Source organism: Dipteris shenzhenensis, chromosome 1 (assembly GCF_047967505.1).
Source record: "Dipteris shenzhenensis isolate YYH24624 ecotype China chromosome 1, Dip_SZ_1.0, whole genome shotgun sequence".
In the NCBI taxonomy this organism is placed as follows: domain Eukaryota; kingdom Viridiplantae; phylum Streptophyta; class Polypodiopsida; order Gleicheniales; family Dipteridaceae; genus Dipteris; species Dipteris shenzhenensis.
In genome coordinates this window covers 22,907,113-22,932,241 of record NC_141596.1, presented here as the reverse complement: position 1 = coordinate 22,932,241, position 25,129 = coordinate 22,907,113, and the positions used below count along the sequence as shown (strand labels likewise).

The 25,129-nt window shown below is 44.4% G+C and overlaps 1 protein-coding gene across 2 annotated transcripts in view; it reads left to right on the top strand.

Moving 5' to 3' along the window:
- The window catches only part of LOC147905554 (diacylglycerol O-acyltransferase 1-like), a 124,109-nt gene that overhangs the window by 2,667 nt on the left and 96,313 nt on the right, over nt 1-25,129 (top strand). For both annotated transcript variants that reach the window (XM_087373278.1, XM_087373269.1), the window contains exons 2-5: nt 1,862-2,191; nt 3,335-3,415; nt 3,512-3,585; nt 19,903-19,978. In XM_087373278.1, coding sequence (XP_087229404.1) covers nt 1,934-2,191; nt 3,335-3,415; nt 3,512-3,585; nt 19,903-19,978 — 489 coding nt within the window. In that variant the 5' untranslated portion in view covers nt 1,862-1,933. The remainder of the gene's footprint in view (nt 1-1,861; nt 2,192-3,334; nt 3,416-3,511; nt 3,586-19,902; nt 19,979-25,129) is intronic.

Sequence of the window (25,129 nt, the reverse complement as noted above, 5' to 3'; positions counted from 1 at the left end):
AGAGAACCATTCTGGAGAGAAAGTCTATACAGACGCTAGTGGCGGAGCACGTGGGCTCAAGTCTAGAGATAGCCAACAGATAGGAGGAGTACCTTGTGGTAAGATCAGAGCACCACACCATTGGTGGGACTCTGGATCTATCTCTTTTGTATTGTGTCCATAGCTTTGGACGGAAATATATTATTTTGGTGGTTTTTCTATGTGGTTGGCTCATTGTCTATTGACGAGTCTGCACATCTATTCTATGCACATTAAGTTAAGAAGTTTGTGCACAAAATGATGCTAGGGTCTCATTTCTGAAGAAAGAGTTGATTCATACTCATATGGATGAGGGTGACTCTATGTGATTCCACACCCCACACCACACTGTGTGAGCTCGTGGGCAATTCTATCAGTCTTCCGCTGTGTGTACCCTCTGTTGGGTCATTTCTAACATGGTATTAGAGCCCCAGTAGGAGTGAAGAATGACCTTGATTCAGAAGCTCTTGGGAATCGACTTCCACTGCTGGAGGACAATGCCCTTGCAAGAAGGAGGGTGACTCAGGTTCAATCAGGTGCGTTTAGAGTTATGGTCTACTGAAGGTTGAGTTTGGTTGACTTTGCTGTGTGGTTTAGCAGTAGAGATTTGCTGTGTGGTTTAGCAGCAGAGATGTCGACCTCTTCAGCCCCTGCTCTCCCTTCCTCCTCCCCCAAATTTCTTTCTTTCACTATCCCTAACTTTGGAGAGTCTGGGAAACTGGATGGGTCGAATTACCCGATCCGGAGTCATTTAGTGGCTCGGAAGCTATGGAAATTGACAACGAGAGTGGAGAAGAAGCCGGAGGACATGGTGGACAGACATGGGAATATACTCCTGGCAGTAGATGGAGAGGAGCTTGAAGCTTGGGAAGACAGAGATGCCCATGCCCTGGCATTGATCATTGAGACTACTATTGACACTGTGCTTCCCCACATCTAGATGACTGAGACGTCAGTAGAGGCATGGGTCACTCTGAAGGATCTGTTCGAGACAAACAACATATCTCGGATCTTGCTTCTTCAGCATCAGCTCTACAACCTAGATATGGATGAGGGAGATTCGGTACATGACCAACAAGGCGTTGCTGGCGAAGGATTACGCTGGCAAAGGAAAGGGCAAGCCTAACGGTGGAAAGTCGAAGAAAGACAACTCTGATGACGAGGACACTTTCAAGAGGAAGTAGAAGAAGTGCTTCTATTGTGACATGCCATGACATTTTGCGAAGGACTGCAGAAAGAAGAAGGCGGATCAGAAAAACAAAAGGAAGGAGTCCGACTCAGGTTTAGAGGGTGATACAAAGGCCAAAGCAAATGTGTTAATCGAAGAGTTGTTCTTGGTGACATCTCCATGTTCCTTCCGTTGCCACCTTGCTTAAGTTTATTTTTGGGATATAAAAATTTGAAAACTTAAACTGAACAGTGTTCACATGTTCAAATCTAACTTCATTTAGTGGTAGCTTTTGTCACAGCCGAGTCTGCCCTTCACCTCCGGAGTGCGGACAGAAACTCAGTACGAAGACCTTTGTATAAATGGATACTCAAGTATGTGTGAGTGTGTGGATTTGTATGTGTAAGAGCATATGTTTATACGATGGTCTGCACCCGTTGTTCGGCGCTGATGATGTCAGTGGGGATGTCATAGTAGCTAGTCCCTGTATGCATGAGGAGTTTATGGTTTTCAACTTTATCAGTGACTATCATGAGATTGAAACTGTACTGTGTGTTATATTTTAGAGGATGAGTTTGGGCATGTCCTTGGATATATATATATATATATAATATTGTTGGCTATGCAATCTGATTTTGTGGTTACAATATGTTGTTATGTGTGGTTTATTTTCAGTGCCTCAAATCCTTAACCAAAACCACTGGCGGAAGTTGTGGATGTGCTCGGATTTATTATCATCACAAGAAGATGAGCAAAACGGTGGAAGAAGAGTCCGTAGCTAGCTCAAGTGCTTCAGGAGAGACTAATTTACAGCAGAGGAAGTTTTCAAAATCTGAAAGCTCTCATTCAACAAGTTGCAGTTCAGTCACTCATGATGCAGTGAAGGCACGTTCAGAAGAAGCAATGGCCTATAGTGCAAGCTTCAAATACAGATCTCGACCTTCTGCAGCTGCTCACACAAAACTTAAAGAAAGTCCATTGAGCTCAGATGCAATTTTTCATCAGGTCAGGGCTCTTAACCAGTACTGCTTGTATTGCTGTTATCTTTTCTGCTTGATGCTAGTTTCAAAGATGCAGTCTCCTCTCATATGTGTGTCCCCCAAGAAGTACTATTTTTAGAAGCAGCATAGGTGGCACTCTCAAAATGTACTCAAAAGGTACTCAAAATAACAAGGAGAATAAGGAGGTGAATAGGAATTGACACCTGCACAAGGTTAGGATGTGGGCTAATGGGTGGCTCATCATTGGGCAATCACAGACGGCCACATGGGCAGTAGATGAGGCTGCCACTTGGGCAGATCTAGATGCATATGGCTGACACAAGGGCAGCACATCAGATCCTAGAGGGACAGCATCATAGGATGCCATGTAGGCAGCAGATCAGTGTAGATCTGGCTGCCACATGTGCAGCATAGAGTACTCGAGCATGTGGGCTGGAAGGCCCAGCAATTGGGCAGGCCAATGGGCTAATAAAGGGATTATAGGCTCTTGCATAAGCCAGGGACCTTACCTGTCCACCGGGAGGTTGGGCAAAACTGTAGCCTGGCCAACCAGAGGCCATTGGCCCACATTGTTTGGTCAGCCCAATTATGGGCCAGATTGGCCAGCCCATCCACCCTGAAGCCCTCCATAGGCATGGAGCAAGGAGCCCTCTCCAGGCATGGAGCAAGGAGCAGTGAGTATGGCAGACATAGGAGCTCCAGGATTCTTCCGTTTTGGTGCAGCACTTAGCCTGTCAGTGGTTCAACCTCTTGGCTGTCCACCTGGTGTCTATTTGGGGCAGTTTGTATTCACATCTGTGAGTGAAGTTTGCTTGCATGCTGTTGTGTTGTTTCAGTGTGTTACTACTTAATTCGGTATACGCTGTCATATGCCAAGAGATGTCCCCCGAGGTTTAAAGAGTCCTAATTTGATCTATATGTTCTTACTAATGTCCAAAATGAATTATTTAGGCTCCCTCGTAAGAAATCTTACATATTGATTTGTGATAAGTATACATAGCAAAGGTACCTTTGCAAGAACCAGTGATTTTAAGAATGGTTAGTGGGTTCTGTACAAGAATGTTGGCAGCATATTTGGAGGGTTTGCATCTTTGCTTGGAAAATTGATAGCTTTAGTAGAATCAACTAAAATGCTTGTTGGTTGCAGAGCCATGCTGGACTTTTCAATTTGTGTGTCGTAATACTTGTTGCTGTGAACAGTCGGCTCATAATTGAAAATTTGATGAAGGTAAGCTCTTCATTTATAGTAATGCCACATGCTTTAGATGCCTATCTTTAGGTGCATTCGCTCAAAATGTTATGACTTATTTGACTTTTTGCACAGTATGGACTGCTTATACAAGCTGGCTTTTGGTTCAGCTCCAAATCACTTAGAGAATGGCCAATTCTCATGTGCGGGTGAGTTTCTAGTGAATCACCTATACGTTTGATTTTGTGTTTTGGAGGAATCTAATGCTCTTGAACCAAGTAGTCGAACTTTCTGAGAATATGCTTTATGCTCATGTAGCGTGTGCCGCATTCAAGATAATTCTAGCAAAGTTTTTTCCTTCAATTTAAAAGCTGCAAGGCTCATTTTCAAACAGCATGGACAATGTATGGCATCTTCACATGCATATCTTTAGCTCTACGCATTTGACATTTGATGATTACATTTGATCACCTTGATGCATTTCCCTTGTAGAAAAGGGATAGGGCATATTTGGAGGAAGGGAGATAGAATAGCAGGAGGGAGAGAGAGTGTTGGGTGTTGGAAGCAATGGAAGCTAAAAAATGGAAGCACAAAGGAGAAAAACGAGATGTTCGCTGCAAAACTGAAGTGTAGAGGCTCAAGGGAGAGCCAACATAACAAAACCCTGGGGCTAACTGCCCCAACTTGTAAACTACTCGGTGCTTTCTATCAATTCAAACAACGGATTTTGCAGAGGCATTTGAATGAGATGATTGCGAGTTGCCAAACACATATACTTGAACTTAAGAGTTTGCAATTAAGCTGGAATTAAGACTTATACAGCTTAAACACAAAGTGACATCATTGGAAAATGCAATATGATTGAGGGGCCAAGACGGCCCCCCCCCCTTATCCAGGCTCACTTTATTATTGAAAATGGAGATACAAGACCAAGGTGCAATGCACCTTCCAAACTGATGAACTCAGTGAAAACGTAGGACCTAGATACAAGACTCAAAAGCATATGTACAAGGTAGACAACAAAAAGGAGGACTCCAAGCTCAGGTTTCAACTCTTGGCTTGCCCAATCCACAAGGAAGAAGCCTGCAACAATCACCACTTACATCCAACATTAGAGACAAGCACTAGTTTCTAGAAAGATAGTAGAAAGAACATGAAATAGTGCTGTAAATGAGATAAACTTGACAATACAGGCTCCCTTCGTGACTTGACCCTTTTGTAGATGAAGTCCTTGATGCCTCTGAAGCTACCTTGGGTGAGGAGAGTGTGGAAATGGGGCTGGAATGAGAACAGCTTAGAAAAACAGCCTGTAGGCTAGAGAGAGAAAGCTTTTATGGAGTGATAGCTGTAGAGAGAGAGTGCCAATGCTGATCCCAAGGGAGGAGATGTAAGAGAGGAGCTGCTGCTGTTCCAGAGGTGCACAGAAAGGCAGATTTCTGCAAGGGAAATGGGCTGGAACAGTAGAGAGAGAAATTCTGCAGTAGAGAGACAAAGACTGCAGCAGGAGAGAGAAAGGGGCTGTGGCTGCTCCAGGCTAGGTGAAGGAGAGAGGATGCTGCTGCTGTTCCAGAAGAGCTGAGAGGGGGCAGATTTCTGGAGAGGAGGGGCTGGAACTGTAGAGAGAGAATGTGCTGTTGTAGAGAGAGAAAGTGTTGCTGAGGTGAGAGAATGGCCTGGGGAGAAGCTGGCTGCACCCAAGGAGCTGGAGAGGTTCTGCTGCATCATCCAAAAGGAGGGAGAAGAAAAGTGACGAAATTTTCATGTGAGGAATGAAGGGGAGAGGCCTTCTTTTATAGGCTCAGCCCCCCTCCCCAGGCCTAGAGTGGAAGGTGGACACTTGTCCCAGATTTTTGGTGGGCTGCAGTCCCAAAGAGGATAGTCCACAACCTGCCCCAAATCTACCAGATTTGGGGCCAAACACTTGGCCTGCATGCCCTGCCACTTGCCATGCATGCTGCCACATGTGTGGGACAGGTGGACTGACCTGCCAGCTCAGATTCCATGTGGCAGTCTGCCACGTGTCAGCTGCCACATCACTCCCAAAAACCCTAAAATTTCAAAGTTGTCAGAATTTAATTCTGATCGCACCCATGGGTTCCTAACAGCTTAGACTATCTATTGACGTACTCTAAGGTCATAATTGAGCCATACTGAGCTCATTTGTTTGTCGTCTTATCTTGTATCTTCATTACTCTTGGCATGCTGCCAGGCCCACACCCAAAGCTCAGGGAACATTCTCTTGAATGGTTCCTAGGTCGGTATGCAATCTGTGCATTTGATTGGTCCCATGTTTGGGTACTCAGGTGGGGTGTGGTTCCTAGATGTTCCTCTCAAAGAGAGGCCATCACTCTTGTGGGTCACTAATGCCCATAACCCCAAGCAAGGGGGTCCACCCTCAAATGCTAGACCTAGTCCCCATTGTCCGTAACTAAACAGTAGGAAAACATTTCATTTCTTAATAAGCATTCTATTGAAAAACAAAAAGAAATAGTACCAAGCAAGTGGATACATGTTGAAGCAGGATGGCACAACTGGACGAAGTGTCCTAACTGACCTAGATGGTACATAAACTAACTGTACCAATAGTCCTAATTGACTATAACTAGGCCTAAGGTATAAGTGGCATCTATGGATAGCCCGTGAGATGGCCTACAAACCCCCCTCCATGGTGTGGGCTGAAGTATCCTGGACATGGCTGAGGATACCTAAATATCTAGTGTCATGGTTGCACATGTTCGTCCCGTAGGGATATAGTAACCTATGACTGTACAAAGTACAATAGATCAAGTTACAAAAGGTACTAAGTTTAAAGTTTGCCGAAAAGCCTCAAACTTAGGTCGAGGTAGAGCCTTCGTAAAAAGATCTGCCAAGTAGTCTTCAGTGGGAACATAAGACAACTCAATATCACCTGCTGATAATCGCTCTCTGACATAGTGACATAAATACATAGGAGGTGGAAGGAGAGCACCACTCCTATGGGGGGAGATTGTACCCAGCACGCTTGTTCTGTCTCTTTCGTTTGTGAGTTTTGAGAGTTTGTGCATATTTTCGAAAAGTGTTGCTGTGTTTTTCAAGGATTTGCAGGTTTCGCGAGCGTTTCCCATTGCAGAATGGCTAGCATATCTACAAGGGCACATCATTATTGAGTAGCTTAATAGAAAAAGGTAAAATCTTTTTGAGAAACAACCCTTCAATTCGGCCAATTATGGCATACAAAAGTGTACCCACCCATGCAATGGACAAAGAACACAGGGCCACCTCATGACATCATGCAAAATTCAAGAAGCTAATTAAGCGAGTGCCATCACAGAAAGCACCCAAAGTGATGGCGGAGTTTATGGTTTTCAATCTTATGAGTGACTATCGTGAGATTGAAATTGCACTATGTTGTATTTTTAGAGGATGAGTTTGGGAATGTTCGTGGATTCATCTAGGTATATGCTTTTGCCGTATTAGTGGACATGCAAATTTCACCTTGTGAAGTTTTTGTCCAAGTTGCGGCCTGCTGGTATTGCGATAATTCTTTCTATCTTAAATGGTGCGTTGCCCTATCAGCTAGATTTAGATGCTCGTTTGGGAGAGACTAAAATGAAATCGTTTAGACTTCACAAGTAGCTGTAGCTTGAATGAAGAGTTTTTGGACTATTTTTTGATTAGCCTTCTCCTTTAGTGCTAGCCTTCGTCATGGCTGAGTGTGCCCTTCACCTCCGGAGTGCCGATAGAAACTCAATACGAAGACTTTGTATAAATGGATGCTCAAGTATGTGTGGGTGTGTGGATGTGTATGTGTGAGAGCATATTATTATACTATGGTCTACACCCATTGTTGGGCGCCGATGACGTCAGTGGGGATGTCATAGTAGCTAGTCCCTGCTTGTGAGTGACTATCGTGAGATTGAAACTGCACTATGTTGTATTTTTAGAGGATGAGTTTGGGAATGTTCTTGGATTCATCTAGGTATATGCTTCTGCTGTATTAGCGGACATGCAAATTTCACCTTGTGAAGTTGTCGTCCAAGTTGCGGCTTGTTGGTATTGCGATAATTCTTTCTATCTTAAATGATGCGTTGCCCTATTAGCTACATTTAGATGCTCGTTTGGGAGAGACTAAAATGAAATCGTTTAGACTTCACAAGCAGTTGTAGCTTGAATGAAGAGTTTTTGGACTATTTTTTGATTAGCCTTCTCCTTTAGTGCTAGCCTTCGTCATGGCTGAGTGTGCCCTTCACCTCCGGAGTGCCGACAGAAACTCAGTAGGAAGACTTTGTATAAATGGATGCTCAAGTATGTGTGGGTTGTGGATGTGTATGTGTGAGAGCATATTTTTATACCATGGTTTACACTCAATGTTGGGCGCTGATGACGTCAGTGGGGATGTCATAGTAGCTAGTTCTTGCTATGCGTGATGGAGTTTATGGTTTTCAATCTTATGAGTGACTATCGTGAGATTGAAACTGCACTATGTTGTTTTTTTAGAGGAGGAGTTTGGGAATGTTTTTGGATTCATCTAGGTATATGCTTCTGTTGTATTAGTAGACATGCAAATTTTACCTTGTGAAGTTTTCGTCCAAGTTGCGGCTTGTTGGTATTGCGATAATTCTTTCTATCTTAAATGGTGCGTTGTCCTATCAGCTAGATTTAGATGCTCGTTTTTGGGAGAGACCAAAATGAAATCGTTTAGACTTCACAAGCAGTTGTAGCTTGAATGAAGAGTTTTTGGACTACTTTTTGATTAGCCTTCTTCTTTGATCATGGCTGAGTGTGCCCTTCACCTCCGGAGTGCCGATAGAAAATCTCTATTGGTAGAAGCATTTACCTAGATGAATCCAGGAACATTCCCAAACTCATCCTCCAAAAATACAACATAGTGCAGTTTCAATCTCACGATAGTCATAAGATTGAAAACCATAAACTCCATCACGCATAGCAGGGACTAGCTACTATGACATCCCCACTAACGTCATCAGCTTAGTTGGGACTTCGACCAAAGGAGATTGGCCCTCTTTATCAGGCCAACAGGGCTAATCCGGAGCCTAGTACCCCTGCCACTCCTATCATAGAGAAGCTTTAGGGATATGTGGATTATGAAGATTTTTATGTGATGCCTTTACCTGAGTGTGATGTTTTGCTGGGGATATACCGTGTTCATGCTATCATTGATACACATGAAAAGAAGCTTACCTTGACATAAAGGGGTAAAACCCAAGTCATAGATGTAAACATGAAAGGGGAATCAGTCCCAGTTGTATCCGCTTCGGCGATTTCTTCCATAATGAAAAAGCATCTTTCAACGTATTTGATATTTGTAAAAGAAAAGGAACCAGTAGAGGATGAACCTAATTTCTCCAAGCTGGAAAAACAGCAAACTGAGTGTTTATTTCAGTTTCGAGATTGTGAACTCCCAGAGGCCAGAAGATCATACCATTGACATCATTCTTGGCAGCTCTCCACCGAATTGACCACCATACAGGGTGAGTGTGGCACAGTGGGAGGAGATCATGTGTCAGGTGAATGAATTGCTACAGAAGGGGCTGATTCAGCCAATCTCTTCTCCATATTGTTCCCCCATGCTACTTGTGCAGAAGAAGGATGGATCTTGGAGAATGTGTATTGACTATAGGGCTTTGAATAAGATCTCTATCAAGAATTGATTTCCTATTCCATGCATTGATGACATCTTGGATCGATTAGAGGGATCAGCCATCTTCAGTCGCATTGACTTGAAGAGTGGTTGCCATTAGATACGAATTAGGCCCAAAGATGTACACAAGACTGCCTTCATGACTACTTTTGGGCTTTATGAGTTTCTTGTCATGCCGTTTGGTGTGACTAATGCTTCTGCTATCTTCAATCGCATGATGGATCGCATTTTCAGAGAGCACAAAAAGTTTGTGGGTACATTCTTTGATGACATTATTGTGTACTTGAAAGATGAAGAGGAGCATAGGCAACACTTGGCAATTGTATTTGTAGAGCTCAGGAAACACGAGTTGCTGGTCAACACTAAAAAGAGTGAGTTCTTCATGCTAGAGATCCATTTCTAGGGACACATCATCTAACGGGATGGAGTAAGGATGGTGGACCTTGCCAAGATAGAGGCAATTAAGAATTGGCCTCCATTGAAGAACCTACATGAAGCCTGTAGTTTTCTTGGCTTGTGTTCATACTACAGGTGCTTCATACGCCATTTTGCTGAGATAGCTTCACCCTTACATGCTTTGCAGAAGAAGGCAGTGCCTTTCTATTGGGGGAAGAAAGAAATTGTAGCATTCAATGAGCTGAAAGAAAAGCTATGCTCTGATCTTGTTATCATTTTGCTAGACTTGCGAAAGCCTTTTGCAAGCGGCAACAGTGTTGGTGGAGTACTTATGCAGGAAGGCAGATGAGAGAGAGAGAGTGAGCTGAGAAGTAGAGTAGAGCACATTGACACACACACAACACAGGGAGTGTGGGGATAATTGAAAGTATGTGTATACCTCCCCTAGCACACAGTCAACCTTTTATATGAAAGGATAAGGTTACAACACTAAGTACACCGTACTTAGTGTACTTAACAAATAAAAGTACTAACTGTACTTGGGTGGCCATAGTGCCTTTACCCCAACAACCTCCCACTTAAAGGCAATATGCCCTTAAGTAAAAATAAATGAGGCTCAACCTATACCCATCAACTGTCGGCAATGTGCAAACCGCTCTGCAGGCAAGCCTTTTGTCAACAGATCTGCTGGATTATCATCTGTGTGAATCTTGACAAGCTGAATCAGCTTATCATCTATTACCTCCCTGATGAAGTGATACTTCACATCAATGTGCTTTGTCTTTGCATGAAAGACAGGATTGTGTGCCAACTGAATAGCACTCTGACTGTCACAATGCAACAATGGAATATCACCTGTAATGCCCAAGTCTCCCACTAGCCGAGATAACCATAAGGCCTCCTTGCATGCCTCTGTGGCTGCAATATATTCAGCTTCCGTGGTAGACAAGGCTATGCACTGCTGCATCCTTGACATCCATGACACTGCACCTCCAGTGAATGTATAAACATAACCGGTAGTAGACTTCCGGTTATCTGGATGACCAGCAAAATCTGAATCCACATAACCATGCACCTTTGCATCTCGCTTGCCAAAGCATATGCACAACTCCTGTGTGCCCTTCAGGTATCTCATGATACCTTTCACTGCATTCCAATGCTTCTTGCCTGGATTTGCCATATATCTGCTAACCACTCCCACTGCAAATGCAATATCAGGTCTGGTAGCAACCATGGCATACATGAGACTGCCACAAGCTGAAGCATACGGAATCTTGGCCATTTCAGCCCTATCAGCATCTGAGTGTGGGCTGTCCATTGCACTGAGTTTCACATATGGAGGCAATGGAGAACTAAGGGTCTTCCCCCCCTCCATATGAAACCTGTGCAATACTTTGCCAATATATTCGGTCTGAGACAAATACAACAAATGCTGTCCTCTGTCTCTCCGTATCCGCATTCCCAGTATGTGATTTGCATCACCAAGGTCCTTCATATCAAAGGCCTCATGCAATCTTTTCTTAAGGTCATCAAGCTCCTTACGAGCTTTACCAGCAATAAGCATGTCATCCACATATAAAATGAGAATGATTAAGCTGCCATTTACAGCCCTTTTGGTATATAAGCAGTGATCGTCGTCACTTCTCCTGAAACCTTGGGACTTCATGAAGGTATCAAATTTCTTATACCATTCCCTTGGTGCCTGTTTCAGCCCGTAAAGGCTCTTTTTAAGCTTGCATATAAGTGACTCCTTGCCCTTGACTGCAAATCCTTCTGGCTGCTGCATGTAGATCTCCTCATGAAGATCACCGTGAAGAAAGGCTGTCTTCACATCCATTTGGCATAATTCCAAATTCTCACATGCAACCAAAGCAAGTACAATCCTGAGTGTGGTCATCTTAACCACTGGAGAAAAGATCTCATCAAAATCGACACCATACTCCTGCTTAAAGCCCTTGGCGACCAACCTGGCTTTATACCTTGGCTTAGCTCCAAGTGTGACTTTCAATCTATACACCGACTTGCATGGCAGTACTTTCATTTCCTTAGGCAACTGCACCAATTCCCAAGTACCATTTTTATGGAGACTGTCCATTTCAGACTTCATGGCTAGTTCCCATAGCCTTTTATCATGCATTTGCACGGCTTCCTTGTAACAGGAAGGTTCTCCACAGTCTGTAAGCATAATAAAATCTGCTCCTGGAATAAATCTGTCTGGCGGTTTCATTTGTCGAGTGGACCTTCGGACCCATTGGTCTTGCTGTCCAACTTGCTGCTCACCTAAAACAGGTGGCTGTTCCAGTCGATCAGGCTGCAGAATTATGCCTGGGAGGTCTTCCAAAGGTGGCATGTCCCGTAGTACATCTTCCGCCACTGCGGGCTGTCCATTTGGACCTGCTGCAGCATCATGCATTGGCTGATTACGCTGCTGTTGTGGCTGATTCGCAGCCTGCCTGAATTGTACAGGATGTCCCGAGTCATCAATGTCAACCTCTGAAGCATCAGAAGGCTTATCTGCTGCCTTAAACATACATGACTCATCAAATAAGACATCATTGCTGCGTATTAGTTTCTTATTCACAGGATCCCATAGGCGGTAACCCATCTCACCACTATCACCATATCCAAGAAAAATGCATTTAAGAGACTTAGGATCAAGCTTGCTGCAATCTTCTCTGCGTATATGCACGTACGCAGTGCAGCCAAAGACCCTCAAGTGCTTATAGGAAGGAGGTTTTCCTGTCCAAAGCTCCTCTGGCACTCTGCCATCTAGTCTTTTATTTGGTGACCTATTGATGAGGTGTACTGCTGTTTTTACAGCCTCAGCCCAAAATCCATGAGGTAAAGCAGCATGTGACATCATAGAGCGGGACTTTTCCTGTATGGTTCTATTCATACGCTCTGCAGTGCCATTTTGCGCTGGACTGTAAGGAGCAGTGAGTTCTCTTTTAATACCTCTAGCATCACAAAATGCATTGAATGCATTAGACATATACTCCCCACCGTTATCTGACCGCAAAGCCTTCAGTGTTCTGCCTGTTTGGTTCTCAACCATAGCAAGCCATTTCTGGAACACTGGAAAGACATCACTCTTCAATCGAAGAGGATACACCCACACCTTCCTTGTGGAATCATCTATAAATGTGACAAAGTACCGTGCACCTCCAAGTGAAGGACTAGGCATCTCACACACGTCTGTATGCACAAGCTCAAGTTGAGCATCTTTATGTCTTAATCTCCTTTTATGAGGATACTGTAACTGTCTACCATATATGCAGTGCTCACAAAACTTTAAATCAGAAAATTTAAGAGACGGTAAGTAGCCAAGGCGAGCCAATTGCTCCATTCCACTTATGCTCATATGTCCCATCGGGCTATGCTACATAGAAATATTCGGCAGCTCGGTGGCATGAATATCAGCATGATTACATACTTTAGCATGGAGAGTATACATTGTGTCAACCTTAGAGCCTCTGGCAACAACCAGGGCACCTTTGGTGACCTTCCAGAAACCATGACCAAAGCTGGTCACAAAACCTTCGTCATCCAACATGCCAGTAGAAATCAGATTTTTCTTGACTTCGGGTACATGCCTGACATTGTGAAGCATAAGCTGAGTACCATCAGCAAATACAAGCCTGACATCTCCAACACCGACAATACTGCATGCATGATTATCCCCTAGAAAAACGACTCCATTACTGCCTGCTGCATACCTTACAAACAATTCTTTGTAAGGTGTAACATGGAATGAGGCACCTGAGTCAATGATCCAAGAGTGCATGTCTGCAAAATCTCCTGCATGGAGAGAATGAGCATCCAAAGTAGAGAGAAATAGAACCTCTCCCTCACTGTCATAACCATGTGTAGAATGAAGCTCTTCAATCTTCACACTGCTCTTGCCATTGCTTACTGGTACAATTGCTTTTGCATCTGACGCATCAGTGTTTTTGGCTTTGTCTCTCTTATCATTTTTCAGTTTAAAGCACTGCTTTTTGGTATGTCCCTTTTTTTCACAGTAGTAGCACTCAACATCTTTGTTGGAGCGGGACTTGCTCCTCCCTTTTCCCCTTTCTTGAGATTTGCCTCTTTGCTGACTTCTCCCCCTTGCATTTAAGGCATTGTTAGGCTTTACTGCATCTTGAGCTTTCAGCTTCTGCTCTTCTTGCAAAATCAGCCCTGTGATATCTGAAAAACTTATGAAAGTATTTGCATTTGTTACAGCTGTGGTGAATGTATCCCAACTTTCAGGAAGAGAGATCAAGAGTGCCATACCCTTGGTTTCCTCATCCACCACATATTTTTGATTTGCAAGTTGAGTGACAATTAAATTAAACTCATTTAGATGTGCATATATGGAGGTCCCTTCCTTCATCTTCAGATTGAAGAACTTGCGCAACCAATATATCTTTGTGGCTACACTTTGCTGCTCATATGTGTCCTGTAGCTTTTTCCACACACCCGAGGCTGTTTTTTCACCATCCACATTCCAAACAACACTCTCATGGAGTGACAATTCAATTATGGACTTTGCTGACAGATCAGCTAGTGCCCAAGCATCATCAGTTGTGCCAGTGGGCTTCACACCTTTGTGTATAATAGGAGCATGAAACTGCCTGAGAATTAGCACATTCAGGACCATCTTTTTCCATATGGGGTAGTTAGCAGCACCCTGCAACTTTTTAATATTGAGAAGAGAAGATTCCGAGGATGAAGCCATTACAATCAGCAAGAAATATAACCCACACTTGGGTGCCTGACTCCCTGCAAACTAAGTGCACAGATGCACTTGTAGTTGTGCTCAAAAGTTAATTCCTGCAATGGAACACAGGACCTGCAACTTTCTCCCACTTAACAGTAAATACTGTCTGTTTCCTGCCTGCTGCAGATCCAGAACAGCAATACTTAATGCATTAATTGATGCTCTGTAGTACAGTACAGCAGTACCTTTATTTGACACAATGTATGTCCCTGCTGTAACAGTGAAAACAGCACTATTTTATGCACTTTAAACTTCAGTAAAGTGACTGTTTACAGTCCAAAAGTTGACTCCGGACAGTACCTGACTGTACTTTCTAGTACAGCAACAGAAATTGACTGTATAACTGTCCAAAACTGTCAGAATTAGACTTTCTCTTGCCTCTATAACTGTGTTACACAGTTTAGAACTTGAATGAGGCAAAAGCCCCTTGACTGGAAGCCAATTTTTGAAGATTTTAGTGCATACACCGCTTTCCCAAAGCTCCACTGGTCACATAAAGCATCTAGGTGTTTCCCCCAACACTGATATGCATAACAACAGATTTGGGCATGTCAAATATTTATTTGGGGATCCAGTTTATACAAGACAAGCATGGCATCGTTATGTCTCAATCCAAGTATGTGCAGAAGCTCTTGGATAGGTTCAACATGCATGCTTGTAAGCCTATAGCCACTCCCATGGAGCCGGGGCTGAAGCTTACTATCTATGATGCAGGTGAATCAGTGGATGTCACACTTTACAGCCAGGCTGTTGGATGCCTCATTTATTTGTGCAATACACGGCCCGATATTCAGTATGCAGTACGTGAGGAGATATATGCACAGCCCAAAGACAACATATTGGTAGGCTGTAAAATGCATCTTCCGTTATTTGCAAAGCACAAAGTCTTATGGCTTGTTGTTTCCCAGGGGGTGACTTGCAGATGGATGCTTACAGTGATTCAGATTTTCGAGTAAAAGAGTGATATATTCCATTCAAAACAAATCATACAACAGGTGGGAGAGAAAGTACTCTATTCCTAGCCTCAACAATGTGGCAAAAAAGCCATGGTGGTGGTCTAAAATGCCACGACATCCCAAAAGGGGTCAAATGAAAAAACAAGGAGCAGTCCCATGTCCTCATGAAGGATATAAGTGTCCCACGAGCTGCCAAAGTGGTGCCTGTACACCGCTCTCACTGACTCCTGAGAGTGAAGATAATCTCCATCCAAATGGAAGCGAGTGTCAGCCTCCGTGCATAAATGGCTCCCAAGGACAAAAGAACATCGCGAACACCATATCCACCATAGGGTAATGCTGGAAATGACCTCCCAGGCTGACCCTGCAGCTGAAGTAGGCAGGGAATCTTGAGCTGGTACAGGTACCAAAAGCAAATCCTGTGGCTCCATGATGCTGGCCTCTGTGGAACCCTGTCTCTAGCGACGCTGCATGAAGAAACCGTGGTCTCCTGGCTCTGACTCAAAGAGACTAAAGGCTCCAGATCCTCTCCCTCAAAGGGCAGCGCCCCACATCATGAGAAAGGACTTGGATGTAACATGTGAGAACAACCTGAAGATACCTGTCCAGACCACTCTAGAGCTGGGGCAGCTCCATAAACAATGCTTGCTAGATTCCTCTGCAAGCTGACAACGCATACACAAGGAGGGTCTACCCATCTGCTGAAGCCAAGTACCCACAGGTATGCCTCTATGTATAGTGAGCTAAAGAAAGTAGGAGACTTTCCTAGCTCTACTGATGCCCCAAAAGTGAGTCCAGTAGCTCAGCAAGAGCTTTGCAGTAAGTCCCTATGCGCGCCAATGCTGGGAGGCAGATGGTTGGTGATGAGAGTCTCTCTGCTGAAGCCTGTAACCTACCCTCGTCGAGTACTGGAAAAAGGAAAGAGGACGATCGCCTGCCACTGGAGCAGGCCATGCCCACTCACTTGGGTCCCAGTCAAGCTCCGCAAGAGGTCGATCCTGAAAAATCCAAAGTCTCCTTCTAGTATCCTCTGCAATGGTCAACCTGGAAGGATCTGTGGCCCATTCCTTACCCAGGCAACCAATGACCCTGACTCTCTGCCAAAGGAGCTCCTGCCGATCCAGGGGCTGAGCGGGATACAATCTGTGAGAGGAGTCCACCTCAAAATAGATAAACGGTGCCGGTCCTAAACGAACTCCGATGCATAGCCCAGCCTCACTAAAACAACCTGACCAAGTAGAGATGGGGTGAACATAGGCTGGATCTGTGAGTATATCCCTCCACTGCTGAGGAATAGCTCTCATGATTAGTAATTTGGTGGCAGCAATTTGTCGAAGTGGCCCGTGTCTATCTCTGATCACCTCCTTTGACATCTCCACACCTCCCCTGAACCAATCTCCAACTGTCACAACCCCCTGAGCATGCCATCTAGCCAAGGGAGTCCTAAGTTCTGTACCAGGGGAAGATCCCTGATACCGAACCAGGGGGTTATGGTAAAGTGGTTGTCGGGCAATTTTCTCTCTGGAGGAGGGAACTGCTCTGATGAGGTGCTGTCGAAAATGGTCCCAGATCTGAATAAGCCTTTTTACCAGTGGTGAGGAAGGCTGAGAATGCTGGTCCGCCAGGAAGATCCAACTGACTCTACCTACCCACTGGCCTGCTGCTTTGGGGGTGCACTGGTGAATCCCATGGAGTAGGAACCGCTTCCACGGCTGATCTCTTGGAGTCAAACCTCTAACAAGAAGTTTGACTAAAAGGGCTCTGCTCTGCATCTCCGGATCAAGAGCCCCAAGTCCTCCCTGCGAGGAGTGTAAAGTGATAGTATCTCATGAAACTCTGGCCCTAGTGTCCTCAGAACCATCACCACCACTCACTTGGCGAATCGAGTCAGCATGAAAGCACCAACATGACGCAACGTACCACATAGTCGCTAGTAGAACCTGGTTGAGTACTAGCGCTCTTCCAGCCAAAGAAAGTCTAGCCGTACTCCAGTAGGCTAGCTTCCTTTGGATACTCTCAAGAACTGGGGCAAACTGTTGCGTCGGGGACACCTCAATACCAACTTGGAAGCCTAGATATCTCGTGGAGGTGCCTCTGGGTATCCACACAAAGCCTTTGTCTCCTCCCCATGCTGGGGTATCCTGCTGAGCTCCAGTCCAGATGCCTTTTGATTTGTTCCAATTGACAAGTCCCCCTGAAGCTAGGCAGAACTTGTCAATTGAGTCCGTAGCAGTAGCAAGACTATATGCATCTCCTCTGACTGTCAGTGCCGTGTCATTAGCAAACTCAGTGTCCAGAAGCTCTTGCTCTTGCCGGAATCTGATGTAGGAACTGGTACGGAACTGTACGGCGAACCATACAGTATAGCAACGAGCTGTACGGCTAACAACATCGCAGATGAAGGCCCTGCCTGATAGACAATGATTCAGATTGGGCTGGAGACTATGATACTAGGCAGTCCACTAGTGGTAATTGTTTCTTTTTGGGCAAAGCTTGCATTTCTTGGTTGAGCAAGAAGCAATCTACAGTGGTTACTTCCTCATGTGAAGCTGAGTACAGGGCAGCTTTCACAGTGACAGTTGATTGTGTTTGGTTGGGTCGTTTGTTCGCTGATCTTTGTCTCTTATTGGAGGGTCCTTCTTCAATTCTCACTGATAGTCAGAGTGCTATAGCAGTGGCAAAGAATCCTGTGTTTCATGCTCGCACGAAGCACATTGAGGTTCATTATCATTATCTGGGAGAGAAGTTGCATGCAAGGGAGAGGAGATCAATATGATCTATGTGTCAACACATGACAATGTTGCAGACATCTTCAGGAAAGCACTTCGATGTGAAGATTTAGGCATTTCGTAGTGCCCTAAACTTATCTCCTTTTGGTGATTGATCGCTACCTTGTATACCACATTGGCACTGCAGGGGGGCGTTGAGGTTTTCCCCCCTAACCACAGTCCAATCTCTAACTACGGTTAGTGGATAGGATAGGGTTTTGTCACTTAAACAAAACCCCTCACTTTCTCTTTGTACTTCACTGTATTTCAGTCTAATATTCAGTACACTTACGTTTGCTCACTCTCACTCTTGCTCATCATTGTTGCTGTCCATTGTACTCATAGATAGTGCACTTATTTTGTACAGGTCTCTACCTCTGATAGAGAGTAGTAGCTGGGATGCCTTGTCTAACACCTTAGTTGAGCAGTTTAAGCTGCAAGAGTAGTAGTTGGGATGCCTTGTCTAACGCCTTGGTTGAGTAGTAGGTTGGATGCCTTGCCTAACGCCTTGGTTGATCAGTTTTTAGCTGCAAGAGTCTTCTTTGCAGTTAGGAGGATGATCACTTGAGAAAAGGATGATCACTTGAAGAAATTCAGCAACTGCCCCAAGTTTCAGGCTGGGGGACAGAGCAGCAGACCTCTCACTCCATTCAATGTTAAGCTTGAAGAGCAGTAAACTCTGAAGTGGTTCTATCTTGGGTACTTTTAAAAGTTTGCTAATGTATACATTCTTAAACAAGGATGCTCAATGGAAAGTATAAGAACTCCCCAACAAAAAAAACAGTTAGGAGGGGAGCATGTTTTTCAAGTGGCATAAGTGCTTTGTGGATGCATTGTTACCGCAGTTCCAAAGGTATGTTTTGAAGAAGGGGAAGATGTCTTTTGGTAAAGCACTGTTCTTTGGTGAAAAGAAAGAATGGAAGTTACAAAATGTGGTTGAATGTCGTGACATGGCAGGATGTGTAAACTGATTTTTCTAGTGATAAATTGTGTTGATACTATGTCGCCTTCACCTTTAGTGGAGGAGAAAAAGGGGGTTGATGATGTGGTTGAATGTGAGAAAGTGAAGGAGCACTTCAATTGTGTATGATGAGGGGGTTGAAGGTTCAAATGCTTTGACAAAGGATGTAAATCAAAATGAAGCTCTCATTTGGGACATGATGCATGGCAGCCAATTATGGTATGCCTGAGGGAGGGTGCCTTTTTGGCATTTCCTATAAGCGTTGTTCAAAGGGGGAGGATGCTCGTTTGCTCCTGGGCTTCATTGGTGACTTAAGTGCTGTGTATGAAGATATTAAAGCTTGCAGGCAATGAAAAAATTAGGGGCCAATAATAGCCCAATGGCGAATCGAAAGCCTTCTCCAAGTTGCCTGGGCTAAGATTTTCAGCTCAAAATTTGATAAATTTGCCCAAAAATTAACATAAATTTCTCATACAAGCTCCGACCCTCCAAGTACTCAAGTCAATTGGCATAAGTCATATGGACCCATATAAGGTTTGAATTTTGAAATTATAGATTATAAAAAACATGTATATGAAGTTTAAGTATGTTAAAACCTATTGAAGCCTTGAAAAAGGTAGCATGGCCTACTCGAGTAGTCAGAAAATTCTTTCTCAAGGGGGAAGAAATGTTCCTGGATGTAGATATGTGAAGTATGGATGAGTCGACAAATTACAACATTGCTGGAATATGTACTGGCTTGCTTCACAAGTCAAGGTCTCATGAATTTTGAATATCCCTTGATCACATTGATGGCTGGAAATTATGTTCCCCTAGAATTACTTTTAAATTTAATGCAAATTTCCACAGTTTTAAAGTGAGGGTTGATGTTAGTATGATTTTGTTTATTTTAGGCTCTGGACCTAGGGACTAATAGGAGACCAGACCTTACTTGCATTATTGCTTTAGCATTGTTGGCAATCATGTTTTCTCGTGTTATGCACACTTTATGATGGCATTTTTGTAGCTGCTTCTAATTCTTCTAATTGACTTTCTTGTGCAGGTTGTGTCTTCCAGGGTTTCCTTTTAGTTCTTACTTAGTTGAAAAATGGAAATTACACTGTGACATTCCTGAATGGGTAAGGCTTTTTTTCTTGGGATCCTCAGGAGTCAAGCCTATAGCAATGACAAAACATGCTTGTATTTGTAATAATATTTTACATGATATAAAAACCGTTCTCACACAAACAAACATTGGATGGTTTAGGAAAACTTCTAAGCAGAAACTAACTTCTTGTGAGAGAAAGTAATGCAAGGCAGTGCAAATCACACTAAAAACAATCAATACTTTATTACCTATGATAATGTTACGGAATTAGATCCCTTAAGAGAATTTATATAACTTGTAAAGGAGAGCATTGAATCCTCTGCTCTGAGTCCCTGCATCTTTGCGAACCGGCTGACCTTTGTGTCCAGTACTGATACATATATCTGGGGCATGACATGCCCAATCATGGTGGTCCTGTAGTTTTCTTGTTTCATGGGATCCCCTTGCCTTGTGAATGAGTGTGATGGTGTTAAGTGTCCAGGTGTGTGGAAAGCCAAGACAGACTGCATCATTGAAGAGCTTCAAGGCTAGGGTGTTTATCCCATATGCAATAAACTGAGTGCATAGTTCCTCATGATCTTTTGCTCGACCATTATGAAGCTTCAATGTTGCATCTTTGACACTTCCCTTGGTGAAAAGAGTGTAGGAAGTAGAATGAGGTGAGTGTGAGAGGTCAGGAGCGGCTGGTGAGGAATGTCATACAGTGTGGGTGCATGAGTGTGCCAGATTTGTGTGTGTGTGTGTGTGAGAGAGAGAGAGAGAGAGAGAGAGAGAGAGAGAGAGAGCTTATTAAAGTATGCTAAAGACCGATGCGTCTATGAGACTAAAGAAAAACCTGATGAGAGAGAGAGAGAGAGAGAGAGAGAGAGAGAGAGAGAGAGAGAGAGAGATTAACGTCCTCAGGAGACCTCACGAGCCTATGGGACAAACACACACCAAAAGGTGAACACCAAAACATCTGTTATAGACTGAGAATCTCGTGAGTGCATATAGCACTCACAAAGTTATTATAGGTTAACAATAGTCTACTATAGTCTACTACCAATGATAATCGGCTTGCATTACATCAGTTTAAGACTGAGAGTCTTTAGGCTTGGATTTGAAGTCTCTTATAAGTGCTTTTCCATCTCTGTAAACAGCCCATTTTCCTTCCTTTCGAGCATCCTTCACTTTAGCCAATTCAGTGGCCTCCATTTTGAGCTGAGTTGGGGTGAGCTCCTCCGCTATCCATATTTTAGTGCCTTTCAGCTTATTGGTTTGCTTAAGAATCTTGCTTCTTTTCATCTTGTTCTGGAAGTATACTTTGGCTTGTGTCCCCTTCTGTAAAACAACTATTACGTCTTCAGCATCCCATTCTAGTTGTGGGGTTCTTTCCATGATATTTTCCAGTTTTTCCTTTTGAGTTCCTTCAAACCAGCCCTCTGGTAGCCCCCCTATGTGTACGAGTCGTGTATTAGCCACCCTCTTTTCCTGTTCTTGTACTTCTTCATACACATCCAATGTGTTAACTTTAGTGTCCAGTGTTGCTGTAATTTCCTGTTTTACTGATTGGAGCTGACTTGTGACCAGGTCTTGGACTTTAGTCACCATCTGTGGTGTGGGTGTTGCTGTATTGTATATCTGCAGTACTTCATGAATAATTTCCTGTTTTCCTTGTGTTTCCCATGCATCTGTTTTCCTCTCTAAAGCTGCAAGTTTGAGCTTGAGCTCACGGATTTCCTGCTGTAAGTAACAAATATGCTCTTGCAGGTCTATCATGCTTACCATTCTCTTTTGCTGTAGATAGTTCTTTGCATATGGGGACGGCGTCTTTGCCTACACATAGGGGGGAGGCGAGGGGAGAGCTGCAACGGAGGAATATAGTGCTTTTGTCGGGGTCGAGAGGAGTGTCTTGATCTTGGGGAAGGCCACAGGTGTCTTGGCATCCCCATCCACAGTAGCCTGCATCATTTCAGGCGCCCCGTGCTGTAATTAACCCCCAGGGTTGGGTTTTGGTGAAACCAAAAGATAATTATCTTCCACACAAATTCACCACTTAATCAATTGGAGAAGAAGAACACAACCACACCACGAAAGCGACAGCAGACTGGGTATAATCTCGCCCCCCTAGATGAATGGCTCCCGCTTCCTCATCTAGAGTATTTATGATATTTCATAAAAGCACCAAGGAGACAAAATTATCCCTCTCTTCTAAAATGAGGGATTTGCTTTACATAGCCATCTTAGGGCTCAAAAATGAATTATGTCCATTACAAAATATATTGCTCAAACTTGCAATAATAAAGCAAATACAAAATTGGCCCATGGCCATATAAATTGTGCTGTGCAACACCTCGATCGGTACCCTCAATCGATTGTTAATAACTAATGTAATTGGCGGCTTGAGTATAGGTGATGGAACTCATAGTGAGGATTGGAGTTAGTACCGAATCAACCGATCCCAACATAACCACACTCAAAGCACAATAATCAAGCACAACACCAATAACACTAGTGACATCAGTATTAACATGGAATCACCCACAATACCGACCATCTATACCGACCATCTAGCAGGGCAAAACACAAGCTAGTTAGGCATTCCAACTAACCACACAAAGTATCCACTAGGACCCCCGCCGCGTCCGGTGCGCTCCTATGGAGTACTTTGCCATAGTCACACTTGACTAAAATAATAATGTCCAAAGCAAGATATATCAGAAATATAATTTTCGTAACATTTGGGGCTCAGCGCAAACCCTGGGGTTACGTGTCCCTTGTTGAGGCGGATGGTGACTTCTGGTGGCGGTGATTGCTGGTTGCTGTTGTGGCGGCGGCGTTGGTGGCTGAGTGGGTGAGCGAGGCTGAGGTGGGGAGGCTGAGCGGGTGAGGGAGGCTGAGGTGGAGAGTCTGAGCGGAGGGGCTAGCGGGAGAGAGAGGCTGAGGGAGGGGCTAGCGGGAGAGGCTATCGAGAGGGGCTGAGCGAGTGAGGCTAGCGGAGAGGCGGAGGGGATGAGCGGAGAGGCGGAGGGGATGAGCGGAGAGAAACACACAATGGGGGGGGGGGGGGAGAGAGAGAGAGAGAGAGAGAGAGAGAGAGAGAGAGAGAGAGAGAGAGAGATTATTAAAGTATGCTAAAGACCGATGGGTCTATGAGACTGAAGAAAACCCTGATACAGCTAGCAAAAGGGTGGTGCTACTAAGCGAGCATCCTAACCTATGCTAGAAAACAATGTAGACATAGTCTATCAAAAAACGTAAACAACCATCCTGGCATCATCATCCTCATGTGGAGACACCGTCTGATCCAATACAATACAATAAAATAGGCAAATAGAACATCAAGATACACTCGAGGGCAGACTAGGCAGTGTTGGCAGGAAGCCAGTAATGGATCGTTGTCTGCTATCTGGATGAGTAACCTGTCGTGTCCTAACGAGCGCCACTGTAAGCTCAGTCGGCTGCCTCCCATGCCTAAAGAGAGAGGAGATGTTAGTGAGTGTGATTTGTGTGTTCGTCCTCTGCATGGTGTGTCACATCTCGGTCTTAGGGTCTTTGCCTCTTCTGCTAACCGTGATAGCAACCTGCTGTGCCTGGAAGAACTCTGTGCTCTGTTCATGTCTCCTCGATCTGATAAGACGATCTCTATGTCGGACCGCCTCGTGAATAAAAGCTACCAGGCATCTCTGGTCTGGGTATAGGAGGAGTATGGAGAGGCCCTCGAACCGGTCTCTAAAGAGGCAATGGTATTGTCCACAAATCTCATAGTAGACTGGGCAACGGAAAAGAAAGTGCTCCTCTGGCTCCACCTCATGGCGCTCACATAATGTGCAGATGCGGCTCTCCTTGGGTGTGATGACACACGTAATGGCAATCCTGAGTGAATGTGGTAGGTGGATCTGGGTGTATCTTGATGGAATGATAAAACCCTCTGCTGAAATTTGCAAGCAGTGGTCCCTATAGAAGCTGAGCTTCATAGGGAGCTCTCCTTATGCTAGCCATGTCCTGAATGTGTGTAGCTGTAGGAGATCCTCGCGGATGATTGGGTTGAATTCGTTGCCTTGGAACAAAACGAATCTCCGGAGCGTCAATGCTGTACTGGAAGGGTGGCAGCCTCTCTATATGAAAACCCAATCTCTCAAACCACCCGAATGTGTGTGCGTACCAACATCTTTGATCACCTTGAGTTGCTAGTGCTATAGAAGATGCTAGTGCCAGCCAAGGTAGCCTGTGTTGCCCTGTGGTACATGAGCCGTATGCGTGCACTCTGTATAGATAAGTGAAAGTCTGGAATGCCCCATCTAACAATGCCAATTATCCTATGAGACCCTTAAATTAGTCTTGACATTAGCCCCGATTTTGTGAGCACCCATAAGTGGTAGTCTAGAGGGGGAGAGAGAGAGAGAGAGAGAGAGAGAGAAAGAAAGAAAGAAAGAAACTATTATTATCGTCCTCTAGGGGCCTGAAATCGACCCATGGGACCCAATGGAATGTTACAAAAAGTCTCCTTCTTTGAAGAAGGGTGGAGTGGACAGCTAGCATGTTGCTACCTGTGTAATACATTGGTCACGGTATGCAAGGACCTTGGTAATGTAATTGCCCAAGGCTGCGAGGTGAGGATGGGAAAGCAAGCTCTCCAAACTGTTGTGATGCTGCGTGACATTGCTGAAATCTTCTCTTAGATGCTCATATCGCAGACATGTCAAAAGAACATGTGCCTATTAAAGAGAGAGAGAGAGAGAGAGAGAGAGAGAGAAGTAGAAGTAGAGTCTATTAACGTCCTCGGGGGGCCAAAAATGACCCATAGGACCCGTCTCAATACAATGTAAAATAGAGTCTCCTCAAGGAGAGGGGTCAGGAGTCTATGAGTTCCTGACGCCAGGTAAAAAGACGAGTGACAAAAGATCCCAATGCTGCCGGAGAGGTAGAGAGAACTGATGTCAGCTGAGCGGAGTCCTCCAGTTTTGTTGGTAGTCCTCCCTAATATGTGCATATCGGGGGCACTGTAGAGCCACATTTGCCTCCGTCTCAACTCTCTGCCTGTCACAAAGGGTACAGACTCTAGCATGTCTGGGCTGATGCATTCTCAATTGCAAATGTATGAGATTTGGTACGAAACCTGGCTATGTTTCTACGATATAGAAGGGGGATAGGTGTGCTAATATAAGGCTGAGCATGAGTCTCTATGGACATGTATGTAGAC